The sequence below is a fragment of the Myxocyprinus asiaticus genome, chromosome 9 (assembly GCF_019703515.2).
Source record: "Myxocyprinus asiaticus isolate MX2 ecotype Aquarium Trade chromosome 9, UBuf_Myxa_2, whole genome shotgun sequence".
In the NCBI taxonomy this organism is placed as follows: Eukaryota; Metazoa; Chordata; class Actinopteri; order Cypriniformes; family Catostomidae; genus Myxocyprinus; species Myxocyprinus asiaticus.
The window spans coordinates 23,737,859-23,756,537 of NC_059352.1; the positions used below are offsets into that span (position 1 = coordinate 23,737,859).

General features: G+C 36.8%; 1 protein-coding gene across 12 annotated transcripts in view; it reads right to left on the bottom strand.

Moving 5' to 3' along the window:
• The window catches only part of LOC127445810 (dedicator of cytokinesis protein 7-like), an 89,265-nt gene that overhangs the window by 18,352 nt on the left and 52,234 nt on the right, over positions 1-18,679 (bottom strand). For 5 of the 12 annotated variants that reach the window (XM_051706155.1, XM_051706152.1, XM_051706151.1 and 2 more), the window contains 13 exons: positions 16,682-16,821; positions 15,878-16,047; positions 15,606-15,751; positions 15,124-15,306; positions 13,339-13,474; positions 13,114-13,210; positions 6,903-6,999; positions 6,674-6,808; positions 6,033-6,185; positions 1,660-1,818; positions 1,465-1,565; positions 263-455; positions 28-171 (listed from right to left, as the gene is read on the bottom strand). In XM_051706155.1, the coding sequence (XP_051562115.1) occupies positions 28-171; positions 263-455; positions 1,465-1,565; positions 1,660-1,818; positions 6,033-6,185; positions 6,674-6,808; positions 6,903-6,999; positions 13,114-13,210; positions 13,339-13,474; positions 15,124-15,306; positions 15,606-15,751; positions 15,878-16,047; positions 16,682-16,821 (1,854 nt within the window). Of the gene's footprint in view, positions 1-27; positions 172-262; positions 456-1,464; positions 1,566-1,659; positions 1,819-6,032; positions 6,186-6,673; positions 6,809-6,902; positions 7,000-11,183; positions 11,202-13,113; positions 13,211-13,338; positions 13,496-15,123; positions 15,307-15,605; positions 15,752-15,877; positions 16,048-16,669; positions 16,822-18,679 lie in introns of all 12 variants that reach the window. The other 7 variants (XM_051706156.1, XM_051706147.1, XM_051706144.1 and 4 more) reach the window with 4 other exon arrangements.

Sequence of the window (18,679 nt, forward strand, 5' to 3'; positions counted from 1 at the left end):
TTTAAAACCACATAGTATATGACTCACCATAGAAAAGGAGGCTGCAGCCTGTTCCAGCAACCCAACCAATCCTGCCTCAGTGAAGTACTTCCCCGAGCAGATACCCTCCTCATCTGGGGACACCACATCATCTGATACTGCTGATTCCTCCAGCACATTTGAAGAAATATTCTGTGGCGTGAGAAGGAATTAATTAATATAATTATATTTAAAAATAAATTATTTACGATTCCTTTTTTGTGTCAGAGAGAGTGGCAGGAACCTGAAAGGTGACACAGCCCACAGGCAGGTACTTGCGGTCCTCAAGCATGCTGAGGTACTCAGCCACCAGGGCGGCGCTGTGTACTAAGCACTGGGCTGCCTCTGCATGGTTATTCCTCTCTGAATGCTTCCCAGCCATATTCTGCAGCCAGGTCAGACGTAAGTCTGGGGATGTTTGATAGCCCTTAGCAATCCTACAAAAATGAAAGAAGATTTTTAAATAAATACTGAAGCAAATTATGATTTCCTGCATGTTTTAAACAGTTACAGTAAATCTGATGAAAGGTGTATGACTTTGTATTATTTTTATTTGTACAAATAAAGACCTTAAAGGAATAGCTCACCCAAAAATGAAAATTCTCTCATTATTCACTTACCCTGATGCCATCCCAGATGTCTTTCTTCAGCAGAACACAAATAAAGATTTTCAGAAGAAGATAGAGCTCTGTTAGGTCCTTATAATAGATGTACATGGGTTACAGCATTTAGACGGTCTAAAAGTCACATTTAGGCAGCATAAAAATAATCCATGTGACTCCAGTCGATCAATGAATGTCTTCTGAAGTGAATCGATAGGCTTATGCAAGAATCAAATCTGAATTAGAAAGTTTTTAACTTTAAATCGGTGCTTCCATCCAGGGCTCTGATGCAGTTTGAAATGGCCAAACTCTCGCGTGATGTTCGTTCTTCTGTTGTAAGCAAGCGCCGCTTCCGAATTCTCGCGTGAACTCATCGACGCGCTTACGTCATGCTTCGCATCAGCTGCTGGCAAGAAGCGCTTTTTAAGAGTTAATAAAGTTTTAATTATCAATTTACTTTTTACACAAACTTACTGATTTGCTTCAGAAGACATTCATTGATCGACTGGAGTCGCATGGATTACTTTACTGCTGCCTAAATATGACTTTTGGACCGTCAAAGAGCTGGGACCCTTGTACTTCTATTATAAGGACCTGACAGAGCTCTATCTTCTTCTCAAAATCTTCATTTGTGTTCTGCTAAAGAAAGACAGTCATACACATCTGGGATGGCATCATGGTAAATGAATAATGAGAGAATTATTAGAACCAGCTAATTAATTTGTTATGAAGTCAGTTACAGTTATTTTAATCAAGAGATTACCTTGGGCTGCACTTCTCTATTCTTTCAAAGAACAATTGTTACATTAAGACCATTCAGCAACTGTAATGCAAGCAACAATACCTGTACATCAGATCAATCAGCATTTCTGGATCTTCCTGATGTTCCTTCATTTTTACTGTGTCTGACAGAATCATGTGCAGGTTAAACACCAGGTCTTGAACCTAATATCCAAAGCCATAATTAGTGCCCCATGTCCAGGACCTAGTTATAGATACTAAACATGATTTAAACAAGAAGTACATTAATTGGCCTGACCTGGTCAGGAAAGGTGGTTTCTCTGAGCTCCAGGTCTTCTTCTGCATAAGTGAGGATGGTCTTGAGCGAGCGGCGCAGAAACTCCTCATTGAAGTTCTGTGATGTACCCACCAGTGATGAAAGAGACATAGTCACCTGCATTTTCACTCGAGCAAAGTTCTGAAGAAGACAGAATGAAGATGCACACACAAGATAAAGTCCCTCACATATTATCATAGAAGGAGACTAAATACTGTCTAAGAGAAAATTTATATATTATAAATAATAATAATAATATATACAGTATATAAGATCTGCAGTGTATTCGACAATCAGGAATTTGTAGTTATAAAAAAATATATTATATATTTAGTTATATTATATATATGGTGTATTAATGAATAGATCACCCAGAAATGAAAATTCTCTCATCATTTACTCACTCTCTCATGCTATCCCAGAGATGTATGACTTTCTTTCTTCTGCTGAACACAAATGAAGTTTGTTAGAAAATATCTCAGCTCTGTAGGTCCATACAACCAGAATTTTGATGGTCCAAAAAGCATATAAAGGCAGCATAAAATTTATCCATATGACTCCAGTGGTTAAATCCATATCTTCAGAAGCAATATGACAGGTGTGGGTGAGAAATAGATAAATATTTAAGTCTTTTTTTAATATCAATCTCCACTTTCACTTCCACTTGTGTTTTTGGTGATTCGCATTCTATGTTCATATCGCCACATACTGGACAGGGAAGAGAATTTATAATAATAAAGGACATAAATATTGATTTGTTTCTCACTCTACCCATCATATCGCTTCTGTAAATATGGATTTAACAACTGGAGTATGGATTACTTTTATGGTGCCTTAATGTGCTTTTCTGAACTTCAAAAAGTTTGGTACCCATTCACTTGCATTGTGAGGACCTACAGAGCTGAAATATTCTTCTAAAAACTTAATTTGTGTTCAGCAGAAAAAAGAAAGTCATTCACATCTGGGATGGCATAAAGATGAGTAAATGATGAGATTTATTTTTTATTTTTGGGTGAACTATCCCTTTAAGACTGATGTAGAAAGATGAACAGGAGCGTTCCTATACAGTGGCATGCAAAAGTTTGGGCACCCCTGATCAAAATTTCTGTTGCAGTGAATAACTAAGCGAGCAAAAGATGGCCTGATTTCCAAAAGGCTTAAAGTTAAAGATGACACATTTCTTTCATATTTTAAGCAATTTTACTTCTTTATATTAATCTTTTACAGTTTCAAAATAACAAAAAAGGAAAAGGGCCCGAAGCAAAAGTTTGGGCACCCTGCATGGTCAGTACTTAGTAACACCCCCTGGCAAGTATCACAGCTTGTAAAAGCTTTTTGTAGCCAGCTAAGTGTCTTTCAATTTTTGTTTGGGGGATTTTCACCCATTCTTCCTTGCAAAAGGCTTCTAGTTCTGTGAGATTCTTGGGCCGTCTTGCATGCACTGCTCTTTTGAGGTCTATCCAGAGATTTTCGATGATGTTTAGGTCAGGGGACTGTGAGGGCCATGCCAGAACCTTCAGCTTGCGCCTCTTGAGGTAGTCCATTGTGGATTTTGAGGTGTGTTTAGGATCATTATCCTGTTGTAAAAGCAATCCTCTTTTCATCTTCAGCTTTTTTACAGATGGAGTGATGTTTGCTTCCAGAATTTGCTGGTATTTAATTTAATCCATTCTTTCCTCTACCAGTGAAATGTTCCCCTGTGCCACTGGCATCAACACAAGCCCAAAGCATGATCAATCCACCCCCGTGCTTAACAGTTGGAGAGGTGTTCTTTTCATGAAATTCTGCACCCTTTTTCTCCAAACATTCCTTTGCTCATTGCGGCCAAAAAGTTATATTTTAACTTCATCAGTCTGCAGGACTTGCTTCCAAAATGCATCAGGCTTGTTTAGATGTTCATTTGCAAACTTCTGATGCTGAAATTTGTGGTGAGGATGCAGGAAAGGTTTTCTTCTCATGACTCTTCCATGAAGGTCATATTTGTGCAGGTGTCGCTGCACAGTAGAACAGTGCACCACTACTCCAGAGTCTGCTAAATCTTCCTTAAGGTCTTTTGCAGTCAAACAGGGGTTTTGCCTTTCTAGCAATCCTACGAGGAGTTCTCTCTGAAAGTTTTCTTGGTTTTCCAGACCTCAACTTGAACTCCACCATTCCTGTTAACTGCCATTTCTTAATTACATTATGAACTGAGGAAACGGCTACCTGAAAATGCTTTGCTATCTACTTATAGCCTTCTCCCGCTTTGTGGGCATCAATTATTTTAATTTTCAGAGTGCTAGGCAGCTGCTTAGAGGAGCCCATGGCTGCTGATTGTTGAGACAAGATTTGAGGAGTCAGAGTATGTATAAAGATTTGAAATTTGCATCACCTGGCCTTTCCAAAAGAAGATTGTGAACAAGCCATAGCCCTAACAAGCTAATTAAAGTCTGAGACCTTGGTAAAAGTTATCTGAGAGCTCAAATCTCTTGGGGTGCCCAAATGTTTGCATGGAGCTCCTTTCCTTTTTTTCACTCTAAAATTGTAAAAAATAAAAATAATACACTAATATTGCTTAAAATGTTGAAAAGAATGTTTCATCTTTAACTTTATGCCTTTAGGAGATCAGTTCATCTTCTACTCACTTAACTACAGGTGCATCTCAATAAATTAGAATGTCATGGAAAAGTTCATTTATTTCAGTAATTCAACTCAAATTGTGAAACTCGTGTTTTAAATCAATTCAGTGCACACAGACTGAAGTAGTTTAAGTCTTTTGTTCTTTTAATTGTGATGATTTTGGTTCACATTTAACAAAAACCCACCAATTCACTATCTCAAAAAATTAGAATATGGTGACATGCCAATCGGCTAATCAACTCAAAACACCTGCAAAGGTTTCCTGAGCCTTCAAAATGGTCTCTCAGTTTGGTTCACTAAGCTACACAATCATGGGGAAGACTGCTGATCTGACAGTTGTCCAGAAGACAATCATTGACACCCTTCACAAGGAGGGTAAGCCACAAACATTCATTGCCAAAGAAGCTGGCTGTTCACAGAGTGCTGTATCCAAGCATGTTAACAGAAAGTTGAGTGGAAGGAAAAAGTGTGGAAGAAAAAGATGCACAACCAACCGAGAGAACCGCAGCCTTATGATTGTCAAGCAAAATTGATTCAAGAATTTGGGTGAACTTCACAAGGAATGGACTGAGGCTGGGGTCAAGGCATCAAGAGCCACCACACACAGACATGTCAAGGAATTTGGCTACAGTTGTCGTATTCCTCTTGTTAAGCCACTCCTGAACCACAGACAACGTCAGAGGCATCTTACCTGGGCTAAGGAGAAGAAGAACTGGACTGTTGCCCAGTGTTCCAAAGTCCTCTTTTCAGATGAGAGCAAGTTTTGTATTTCATTTGGAAACCAAGGTCCTAGAGTCTGGAGGAAGGGTGGAGAAGCTCATAGCCCAAGTTGCTTGAAGTCCAGTGTTAAGTTTCCACAGTCTGTGATGATTTGGGGTACAATGTCATATGCTGGTGTTGGTCCATTGTGTTTTTTGAAAACCAAAGTCACTGCACCCGTTTACCAAGAACTTCTGGAGCACTTCATGCTTCCTTCTGCTGACCAGCTTTTTAAAGTTGCTGATTTCATTTTCCAGCAGGATTTGGCACCTGCCCACACTGCCAAAAGCACCAAAAGTTGGTCAAATGACCATGGTGTTGGTGTGCTTGACTGGCCAGCAAACTCACCAGACCTGAACCCCATAGAGAATCTATGGGGTATTGTCAAGAGGAAAATGAGAAACAAGAGACCAAAAAATGCAGATGAGCTGAAGGCCACTGTCAAAGAAACCTGGGCTTCCATACCACCTCAGCAGTGCCACAAACTGATCACCTCCATGCCACGCCGAATTGAGGCAGTAATTAAAGCAAAAGGAGCCCCTACCAAGTACTGAGTACATATACAGTAAATGAACATACTTTCCAGAAGACCAACAATTCACTAAAAATGTTTTTTTTATTGGTCTTATGATGTATTCTAATTTTTTGAGATAGTGAATTGGTGGGTTTTTGTTAAATGTGAGCCAAAATCATCACAATTAAAAGAATCAAAGACTTAAACTACTTCAGTCTGTGTGCATTGAATTTATTTAATACACGAGTTTCACAATTTGAGTTGAATTACTGAAATAAATGAACTTTTCCACGACATAACTAATTTATTGAGATGCACCTGTATTCACAGCAACAGCAATTTTGACCAGGGGTGCCCAGACTTTTGCATGCCACTGTATATAACTGTAGGTGCATTTGGACACAAACAACATAATATGTATGGCAATTAGCGCAGACTTTGTGTACAGTTTGTGTATGCTTCTTACATTTCCGATCTCAAAGTTCTGTCTCATGAGAAGGTAGAGAGAGGCGCTGGCATGGGCTCTGATGGTGCTGATGCTACTACTACAATTTCTCAGGAGACGCAGGCACAGGTCAGCACACTGCTCTGTCTCTTCCTCAAACAGAAGTTCTGGAAACTAAACAAACCAGAGCCACAGATAATTAAACATTATGTAACAAGAGGTGAAATTCTATGACAATATAACACCAATTAATGCAGAATTTTCATGAAATAACAATATTAATAGAGTAACAATAATAAGCTAATTCCAGGCATTTTACTAATTTGAAATAAATACATTACTATAATACAAATTATTTAAAAAGATGGAGCTCTACAAGATCAAACTGTTACAGACTGCATTTTAATCACTCTAAATGAAGGAAAATATTTATGTACCAGTTATCTGTCACTTTTTGCTTACAAGATTATCAGTTTAAAGGTATCACAAAAAGGTTCAGTATTATTTTTTTTCTCCAGTTTTTAAATACCATTTCTTTTAACAATAGCGTTATTCCTGATTTAGTGTAAAACTTGAAGAAAAATGTGCAGAAGCACATATTAGCAGAAGCTAAATTGGTCCTAACCCAACACAAAAGAATGTCTTTGTCCTGAATTACTCACCTTGGACACAAGAGCTCTCTGTGTAGCAAAGCAGTGTTGCAAATAGAGGGCACTTTGGTTGCATGCCATACTGTGTAGTAGGACCTTTAGAACGCCTCCAAGAATACTTTCTTTGGACTCCGTCACTGAAACAGTCTATATGGTGCACATGCATTTACATATGGGCCAAATTAATTTTAATAAATGGAATCAATATAATAACACTGACAGTAGTAGTGAAGATAATTACCTGAACTATTATTTCAAGCGTATCCAATATGATAAGATTAGCTTCAGTCGCCAGATTGCCATCAATAATTGCTTCATGCTCAAGCTCAGCCCTGGTCCTAGCAAACAATGTGGTAAAGCACAGTCAGAATGCTGCAACACACCAGGCACAACAGCGAGGTGGCCCTTGAATGCCACAGCAATCGCCACAAAAGCATTCAAGTGAGTGTATACAGAGTTGGAGGACTGTCCTCTGTATACAGACAAAAAACTTTGATTAATTTGAACATTAATTTGAACTTTGAGTCATATGGACTTTAATCTTAACACTTTAATAAAGAGAAATCAGAATATTTACATTTAAATACACGCAAAAATTCAGTTCCTAATAATTTCTAATGGACTTGTACAGTTGGTGCACAGGCATATATATATATATATATATATATACACACACACACACACACACACACACACACACACACACACACACACACACACACACAACCGGTCAAAAGTTTTGAAACACTTGCTCATTCTTTATTATAATTTTTTTTCTTCACATTTTAGAATAACAGTAAAGTCATCAAAACTATGGAATAACATAAATGGAACTATGGGAATTATGTTGTGACTAAACAAAATCCAAAATAAATCAAAACTGTGTTATATTTTAGCATCTTCAAAGTAGTCACCCTTTGCCTAGAATTTGCAGACATGTACTCTTGACATTTTCTCAACCAACTTCTTGAGGTATCACCCTGGGATGCTTTTTAAACAGTATTGAAGGAGTTCCCATCTATATGTTGGGCACTTATTGGCTGCTTTTCTTTATTATTTGGTCCAAGTCATAAATTTCAAAACCTATTTTTTTTATTAAATTTGAGTTTTATAATTAAATAAATTAATATGTTGGCACAATTATATTTTTGTCTACAAAACTAATTTCAAACATTTAAGCATACGCCTTCAGATCAAAAGATTTTTAAGATCATGAGAAACATTTCAGTCAAGTGTTTCAAAACTTTTGACCGGTAGTGTGTGTGTGTGTGTGTGTGTGTGTATGTATATATATATATATATATATATATATATATATATATATATATATATATATATATATATATATATATATATATATATATATATATATATATACACACACACACACACACACACACACACCTCAGTATGTTTTGGAGCGCATTTTGCTAATTTCAAAAGCGGAATGAAACAGCGCTACACGGGTCAATTATCAACAAGGCTCAATCATGGATAAAGCAGCACGAGCACAGAGCAAGTGCGGTAATTCGCAGACTGGACTAAACTACACAGTAGACTATTTTAAATGCGCTTGTGAACCAGTGAGATGCGCAGCGGGGATTGTGAAACCCCTTTGAATGCGGTACAGAATTGTCTGTTGCAAAACGCTTATGTCTCAGTGATGAAATAAACAGCCCCCACATTCTAAACGGCACTGAAAAAAGAAAACAGGAGAAAACATAAATTAGATTTCAATTCTCAAATCACAACACTTACAAAAATGTACCATGGATTTAATGTAGTAACACTAACTGTGCTGTATTACCTATGGTAGCTGTGGCAGAAAGACTTTCTAAATGTATCTAGACTGCTGTTTTTTCATTATAAAAATGCCATAGTTCTTTATATAGAAGCCATAGTTACTAATCATGGTAGTGAAGAGCTATGCATGGTTTTACCTGTGGTTACCATGAACTATTACAATTACAAATATCATTGTTAAAACTATGGAAGAACTATGGGTGCATTTTCATAATTATGGACAAAGCCATCCATCTGTGTAAAATCTGTACTCTTGTGCTCTCTGATTGTAGGAAAACGTAAGTTGTTTTGTTTGCCTTCAGAAATTCCAAGACATGACTGTAGTTTCATCAGTAGGAGCCTGATGAAAGGAATCTGTAAAGAAGACCCAACCCCAAAATAAATGCTGTACTGTCAAATGTTCATTTAAATGCACATAACATGTACTATTATTAGTATTTGCATGGGTGCTACCAAAGCAGGTGCTGGTGCCACATTTTCAACGGGCCCTTTTAGGGCACAAATAAACCCTAATGTGACCCAGGCTGAAATTGAGTTTAACACCCCATTTTAAGTTATTCTTTGAACAACACGCGTTAATACGGGTCCGCAGTTGCAGGCTTGTGGATGCATGCAAAACAGCACCACTGCTGAAAAAAATCCTAGGGGAAACATTGTGGGTGTATATATTTATATATATATATATATATATATATGGCATAATAGAAGAATTCCCAACTTCTCTCATTGCGCAGTAGGGTTCCCTTAAACCTGCATGTTACATGATTCATTCAAAAGAGGCCAAACACAAACTTTGCGTCAAAGTACCTCTATCATAGACACATACCTTATGCCAAAGGAGTAGGGAAGGAGAGAGCCATCCCCTGTCACAGACCTCAATATGGCTGATTTGTTAAAAGCAGACAGGATGGTCTGTGGTAGTAGGATTTTTTTTTAAACATGGCATAACACTGTATTGTATATATAAAATAAATGTGCTTTAGGTATAAGTTTTTAATTTGATATCCATCTAATTAATTAAATTTAGTTATGGGAGCAAACAGACCTGTTATTCAACAACATCAAACAATGAACACCAGAAAACTATTCAGTATAAGTGAATTAAGACCAGTGGTTCTCAACTGGGAGGGCCATAACCCATGAGGCCCTCAGCAGACTTCCAGAAAGAAATTGCTTTAAATAGCTAAAGATAAAGTTGAAGTAAATAATGGATACATGATATTCTTGCTATGATTAAAATTAGGAACATCATGGACATCATCATGGAGCACTTAAAACGGCAAACCAAATGTTTTATTATAGCACATGACCTTGGCAATTCCAAGGAATTAGCCAAAATAATATCAATAACTGAAATACAGATGCTTCAACAGATTGCTACATCTGCCTGAATACATTTCATATAAATGACAGATGAAAATGCCTTCTACAATAGCAAAATATTTTGTTTAAACTAAATGGTTTTATACAACCACATTTTAAAGATGCAAAAACATGGATTGAAAATAAAGTTGCAATATGTCAAATTCATACTGAAACATTGTTTTGTAATATTACTTTTTTCTAAGGATGATTTCTTCTCAAAATACATGACTTTTTCTTTATATATATATATATATATATAACTATATATACATATATATATATATATATATATATATATATATATATATATATATATATATATATATATATATATATATATATATATATATATATATATTTTTTTTTTTTTTTTGTGGGCAGTGTAACACCACAAACAACAACAAAATTCTTAAGGATAAGCTTACTAAAAACATGCACTTTTATCAAAATTACAAGTTCTAGAAGGAGTGTCATGGCCTGTACAGAGTGGCCTATGAATATTCCATGGAGGATTAAGGGCCCATTCTCAATAAATGCGTTTTTACATTCATATGTGCTGATTTTCGATTGTTTTTCTATATAAACACACTTGAAAAACATCTTTAATGTCCCATTGACGTCCTGTTGGGCCGTGCTTTGCTGTTTTTTTTCCCGCAGAGGAGCACCACATTAATTAAGATGTTGTGTCAAGTGTAAAAGAACTTTTAAAAACGTGTTTGGTCCGAACAGCCCCTGAAGGTTGAGAACCACTGCTCTAAATAGCTCACAAAAGGACTACTGCCACCATGTGAATTCTCTGAATTAAATAATATTAGATCGGTGCTTGGAAAGGGAATTAGAGAGAGAAACCAATATGACAAATGTATTTTACAACTCTCATAACTCATTAGTGTGTAAAACCTAAATCTTCAAAAACAACCTAATGATACTAGATTAGGATAAAAGATAACTGTTAATATTTCTCAGCCAGTATTACATAAACTACTTTAAATTTCGAAATCACTCACTACAGGGGTAGAGCCCCTATGGGCTAGGATTGTTTAATAAAACAGCTCTTGGACATGAGAGGCTGGCTAAATGTGTTACATTATGTTACATTCTTGTTATAAACACACTGGTCATACAGAATCATCCAAGCAGCATTCTACTTCATTGCCCCAAATAAACACGTGAACACCCACACACACACACACACACACACACAGGTCTGGGGGCAGAGTCAAGTTCTGGTCAGTAACAACTGCATCCAGACCAATGCAAGCACCAGTAGAGGAGAGCGGGAGAGGGGACTTAAAATTCAGGTCTGAAGCAGAGCAAGCGTCATTTACAGCAACACACTTCAGTTGTACAATACCTGACTGATCTCAGGCCCCTAAATGCACAGTACATGAAAGAACAAGGGGTTATCTGAGGTCAAATGGTTAATGGTTTTTTTCTATATCAAGGGGCAATATTGGTCAGATTATTATGAATGTAATGGGGAAAAAACTTTATAGTTTTGGAGGAGAAATTCAAGCAATGATCTAAATAATTAAAAAAATGTATTATTATTTTTTATCCCCTTTTCTTCCAATTTGGAATGCCCAATTCCCACTACTTAGTGGGTCTTTGTGATAGCATGGTTGCCTCCACGTCTGAGACAGTCAATCCACACATCTTATCATGTAGCTCGTTGTGCATGACACCGCGGAGGCTCCCAGCATGTGGAAGCTCATGCTACTCTCCGCGATTCACACACAACTTACCACGCGCCCAATTGAGAGTGAGAACCACTAATCGCGACCACGAGGAGGTTACCCCATGTGACTCTACCCTCCCTACCAACCGGGGCAATTTGGCTGCTTAGGAGACCTGGCTGGAGTCACTCAGCACACCCTGGATTCGAACTCACGACTCCAGGGGTGGTAGTCAGCGTCAATACTCAGCTACCCAGGCCCCTGATCTAAATTAAATATTAAAGGGATAGTTCACCCAAAAATTTACATTTTCTCATTTACTTACCCTGTGCATGAATTACTTTCTTCTGCACAAACAAAGATTTTTAGAAGAATATCTCAGCTCTGTTGGTCCATACAATGCAAGTGAATGGTGGCCAGAACTTTGAAGCTCCAAAAAGCACACAAAGGCAGCATAAAATTAATTCATATGACTCCAGTGGTTAAATCCATGTCTTCAGAAGCAATGGGATAGGTGTGGGTGAGAAACAGATCAATATTTAAGTCTTTTTTTCTATACATTATCTCTACCCAGTAAGTGCCGATACGCACGAAGAATGTGAATAGACTAAAACAAAAGAAGAATGTGGAAGTGAAAGTGAAGATTTATGGTAAAAAAGGACTTCAATATTGATCTGTTTCTCACCCACACCTATCATATTGTTTCTGAAGATATGTATTTAACCACTGGTGTCATATGGATTCCTTCTATGCTGTCTTTGTGTGCTTTTGGACCTTCAAAGTTCTGGCCACAATTCACTGCATTGTATAGACCTACAGAACTGAGATATATATATTTTTTAAATCTTTGTTTGTGTTCAGCAGAAGAAAGTCATACACAGCTGGGATGGCATTAGGGTCAGTAAATGATGAAAAAATAAAAAAAAAAATTGTGAACTATCCCTTTAATTATATTTTAATACATATACAAACATAATTCAAGAGGAATGAGATCAATGAGCAAGACTGACAATTACTATGAAATGAAATTATTTTTCTGATTTAAAATAATAATGCAGCTAAATTATTATTAAAGATGCATGAAATCACTTGACGAGTGAGGTTTTATAGTTTTCATTCCTGTGTTGATGTATTTCCTACTAAAACAGGAAGTTTCAATAGGAAAAGAATATGGAAGGGCTCGTCTCTTTTTTGTGAATTGCCTTTATTTTGTTTCACAGCCGTGAACCATAATTTGCTACTTGCTTTTGATAATCAGAAGCATGCCGAATTAAGTAGAGGGGGACATTTTCATTCTTGAATGCAAAATGCAACATAAATATTTTTGGTCCCAAAAGAAAAAGACAAATGTGTATATCTGTGAAGAGCTCTATTTATAGCCTTTACTTTTAAGAATACCATATACACTTTTTTGATTTCATGGGGTCTCTAAACTGATTTATAAAATCTTACAGTACCACTGACCTTATCTGATGTGCAGATTATAATGTTTGTACTTTATCAGGGAAGTTACCTAATTCTAATGTAGTGAAATTCTATCCAAGTTTGATTTTAGCTCAGGAACACATTTACACAAAGAAAATAAACATATAAATAAATAAATCATACTTGTCCATCTTTTCGCTGGTCTGACGCCAATGAGTCATGTCCTTCCTCCAGCGCAGATTCTCCTGACTGCCAAAAGCACTGCCTGATGGACTTCTCTCTGAGGAGGAAAGGCATAGAAAAAGAGAAATATACATCAGTCAGGGTACATATCAAAGGGTCTTCATTCAGCCTTTACTTTGTACTTCCAGCACAACAGTGTCCAAATAAACCAATATTTTCACTAACCAAGCTGACCCCTGCTCCGTCGCACCATCTCCTGTCTGGCTCCAATACTGCCCAGGATGGCTTCTTCTAACTTTGCCTTCATGTCTTTAGATTTCTTGAAGGTTAGACTGTTCATTCGTTCAAATGCCTTCTTCCCCTGCATGAACAAAAAATGGGCCTTTTTGTATGTGATGGATGGACAGAAAGAAACAAACACCAATTACTTTTAACATTTAGTAGGTGAAGGAATACAGATGAGCAAATTCCGTGCTTATCTTCAGAGCTGAATAGAAAGGTTAAACAGAAGATGGAGAGACAACAGATGCAGTGGCCCCAAAAAGTATTTGGACACTTCAGCCACACTTCTATATATGCTTTACAATATTTAACAAAATATCAAACCAAGTGACATTCATTTTAAAGATACATTAGTACAAGCACTTTTCAAGCAAAATATTTCACAAAAAGAAGTTTGTTTGGTTACCAATAAAACAATAGATATGTATAGTGTTCAGAATTAAAGGGGTCATGTCATGAGGAATCAAATTTTCCTTGATATTTTGACATACAAGAGGTCATTCTACTATAAAAACATACAGTAAATTTCAGAACTCAAAAATTAATCCCCAATGCAATAAAAGCATGTATTAAAACCAAGCTGCAAAAACGTCTCATTCTCTATTTCCACAACTTCCCTACATCAGGGCTAATTAATTTATGACTGCCTCTACAGCAACAACATCAAATTCACATCATCACACCCTTGGCCCTGCCCACTGGTGATCAGTTCGTTAACAGAGATAGAGCAGGACAGACAGGCCTAGTGTGGCCTACAAACTATTCCTGAACACCAAAAGGGACCCATCTGGACTATTTTAAATTATTTCGGTATGTAAAAATGCACTAGAGAGACCTTTGACCATTGTCATGTATCTTGCGCCTCTTTTAAAAGATGTGGTGTCAAGTTACAACTCTGAAAAGGAGACCCCATTCTGTTTCATTCAGCTGAGGTGCTCTTGCTGTTTTGAGCACAAAAGCGTCCTGGATGTCCTGGAAGCTGCCGTGCTTGAGTGAACAGTTTAATATATTCAGATGCAATGTGTTGGATGTGCGTTATGTGTAAACCCTGAAATTTAGTTTTATAATGTTGTGGAGCTTGTTCATTAATTTCCGACTGAGTCTGAAATATGGCTATGTTCCTGGGCCTGCAAGATTTTAGCCAATCACAACAGTGAGCGTTTACGTAGAAGTTTAAAGAAGTCTCTTAGGCAAAAACTGAGCCTTTCAGACAGAGGGCCAGAAACAGGGTTAAAATGATCTTATATTAATAATTATGACTGTTTTGGTGCAATAAAACTTTAATAACATTATCAGTGGACCTTGGGTAAGATAATAAAACGTGTCCCCTTTAAGACAAAAACGATTGGACACTTTCTGGTTAAACTTTGTGGAACATGTCCACATGTAATGTGATTAACTATGTCTGTGGTTACTCTGCTAGGACACCTGTGTATATTTGAGCAGAATTAAATTCATTCATTCACTAAAAAACAGTTGGTTAAAAACAATTGCAAAAATGGCAAAGTTAGTTCTGAGAAAATGTACAACTTAATCTGTTTGCAGATGCCAATTGGTCTGATATCTAATGCAAAGCAATTCAGATATTTTCAAGCATTTCCAAAAGTGTCCAAATACTTTAGGTCCACTGTATATTGGTACTAAGAGAACAAATAAAAAATTGCTGTGAAACCAACTGAAAATAAACCCTAAGGTAAAAGCTTCCACAGATAGGATGCCTATCCACACCTTGTATTCAAAACAGGAGACGCAGAGGTAGAGCAGGTCCAGCAGACGGTTGAGCTGGGAGACAGACAAGTCTGTGAACCATTTTTGAAGCACCATCTCATCTGCATTCTTCAGCACCCACAGCAGACAGATAAGCAGACTTCGACTGGACTCAGCTGAGAACGAACCATGCTGACGGGTGGCCTAGAGAACAAAATAGGTGGATGGATTAATGGAAAAATAAAAAGACAGACAGCCAAGATGTAGCATATTTTTTTATAAGTGTGTGAAATCAAATCAACGTTATCTATTCTGTTTTAAAAAAACATTGCCATGTTGCATCTTTCATGAGATCATAAGCTTTGGTCTAAAACCTGGCTGCAATGACACAAGGTATGAACACAGCAAGGTAAACCAATGAAGTAAAACTTTTTTAAAAAAGGGAATAAGCCTCAAGTGTTGAAGAGATAGAAATCTGATGAAAAGACTTTAGGTCATATTACCTGTGGATTGAGCAGAAAACTACTAGGCCGTGACATCTGTGGAACAGAGGTCCCTGCTATTGCCATGGCAACAGTCTGGCTGATCATACTGTTGCCCTCAGCTTCCTGCTCCTCAATACCTGGTCGACCCCACTGATTATGTGATTCTGTGATTGTAAAAGAAGGGTCAAAAACAAAACTAAAAAAACAATATGGATAGGGCATTTTGTTAATACTCTGCTCTGCATATTCACAATACATTATTATATTACTTGTAAAGTTCTTGAACATACCAGTGAAATCATGGAGCTGGGAAAGGGTTTCCATGACAATGCCTATGAGTGGCAGGTAGAGCAGGGCAACCCTGGCTTTGACCTCAGGGTCAGCATAGCGTGGATCAGAGTCATGACTGGAGAGCAGATTATGGACCACACTTATGACCTTCTTTTGGAGACCAAACATCCTACATCAAGATCAGAGAGTGCTAAATTACAACTTTGATGTCTGTTAAGTGAAATGCAGTCCATAAAAATCTCTCAGATAAGTTGCAAGACATTTACAATGTGGCAAAACATGAATTCAAAAACGAATATTCAAAAACCTGTTTAACTAGAAACCTAGCCCAAAATCACCCCTTTTGGCCAATGAAACTGCATGACTTTTCCTGTCATTTGTGATTACTAGATACAGATTTTTAAAAATCATTCTGATTCAGACTAATTCGCTAATGAGTCATACAGACCAATTTGTGAATAATTTTGACTTATTTATTGACTCAAAAGAATGTTTCGCTCGCAAATCAGAAATCACTATGGCTTGCGAGAGAGTTTTACTCTACACAAGAGCAATATCTAGCCGATGAGAATTGTAAAATTTCCTGATATCTCTAGGTTTGCCATTACTGTGTAAACTGTGTTCATTGGGTGCACACCACAAAATAAAAGTGTAAACGGACGTATTTCTGCCCAAATGGAGAGAAAAAGATCATAGAAATAAATACATTAAGATAAAATATAAAAAATAGAACTAGTAAATCTACTAGCTACTAGTAAGATCAAAAATTGGAGATAGGATATGACACACACCAGGGTACTGACCCATCAGCCTCAGGTTCCAGAATGACAGCCAGCTCTGTCAGAACAAGACCAGCAAGGTAATGCTGCTCTCTGAAGGGTACAGACAGCTCAAACATGTTGGCTATCTTTTGGTCCTGCACATGGGTAGAGAAACCAGAACTCTGGAGGGAGATATCGAAAAAGAAAGCTAAACAAATGTGAGGAAGCAATGCTGAGTACATCTACTTAAAGGAATGGTTCAGCCAAAAATGAAAATTCTGTCATGATTTACTCACCCTCATGTTGTTCCAAACCTGTATGACTTTCTTTCTTTCTTATGTGAAACACAAAAGGAGATGTTTTAACTCTTTAAGTTAGGATTGGCCCACAGATAAAAAAATAATTATCAAAATATTAATAACTAGTTTTCACCAACACAAAATATGTATCGTTTAAAGCTTAAAAGCTGTACTTTACAATGCATGTAGTCATTATGACTGAACAAGTGCTTTGAAATATGTAGACAAACAGAAGTGTTCAATTTTGATAAATTCTTAATTATTTTGCTTTGTACATATTATCGTAATCAGTAAAAACATGAAACTGATAAAATGGCTATGTGGCATATGTCATTGGAAAGCTTTCAAAGAGTAGAATACAACCAGCCCATTTGTTTTACTCATACAAAAATATAGTGAGTAATAGCTAAGTACATGTCTTTGACATTCATGTAACATGTAAACAGATGTTGCTTATAAGCCACATTTTCACTTTTAACTTCACAAACATAAAATTTCACATATCAGGAGGGGATTACAGTTAAAACTAGCCCACACACAACATAATCAGATCCATAGATCATTAGATAATCCACACGAAGCACATAATGTTCTATCTGGCTAAAACACGTTAGCTTTCCTGGATAAGATGACTTCATCGGAATTATGTATTACACTGTCCAGTATCATTGAACACTAAACCAATCATATTAGGATTCAGATCGCTACAACCAGAGGTGGAAGTTATCCAAATTTGGGCAGAGAGGATCGTTCACTCTAATTACATATGGTCACCAGGAGATGGCGCCAAGTACATGACACAGACTCAATGAGCACGTTTACATGCACACCAATATGCTGATTGCTCCCAAAAAAAATCAGCCTATTTAAAAAAATTTGACAAAGCAAAAAAAACGTGTTTACATGAGATTTGAAATAATGGTGTTATTCTCTGCTTTTGCCATCAAACTGTGAAGAGACATGCACTAAACACGTGCACACATTGGACAAGCTGGTGAGAACACCGGTAAAGGTGTTTACATGCCATGCAAAATCGGTCTAACAGGCAAAAATCGACCTACGTTAACCGGTTTATTCTTACGCCGTTTATGACCTTACACCGATAAAGGAACACTGTTTATTGCGTTTACATGACCACACGCATTGTCTGCTTATTGAGCATATTCGTGTAAGAACATACATGTAAACGCACTCAATGATGGCTCAAATGACACAGAATGGTACGGAATGAGATCTTGTAACTCATGCCTGCATGCTTTGGAGAGAGAGCATACCTTTAGTCATTGTTATATTTGCATGTGTAATTTAGTTATTTTGTACAATTACTAAGTTGTATTTGTTTGGAAAGGCTTTTGGACACTTGCAGATGTTTTTGGACACTAGGGTAAATCATTTTTGTAATGCTACAACTTCTGATTGCTTTGTCGTTTCAACACAAAATTTTACTCAGTTACAGGTAACATGATTGGGAACAAAACAAAAGAGCTACCTTATTTGCACTGAGATATATAACGTCAAACAGAAAAATAAGAAAAATCTTGAATTTTTGTGATTTTTCAGCAGTTTCATAGACTGAGAGTCTCATAACTTATAATCTATATAATTAAAAAAAATAGAAATGTTTTCTTTAAAATGAAACCAAACTGACCCTCTTTTGTTTAGTTTTTTGTTTTGTTTTGTTATAAGCCTTTCATTTTGGGCATGCCACTTAAACAGGAAATCTTTAAACATACCTTCAGAA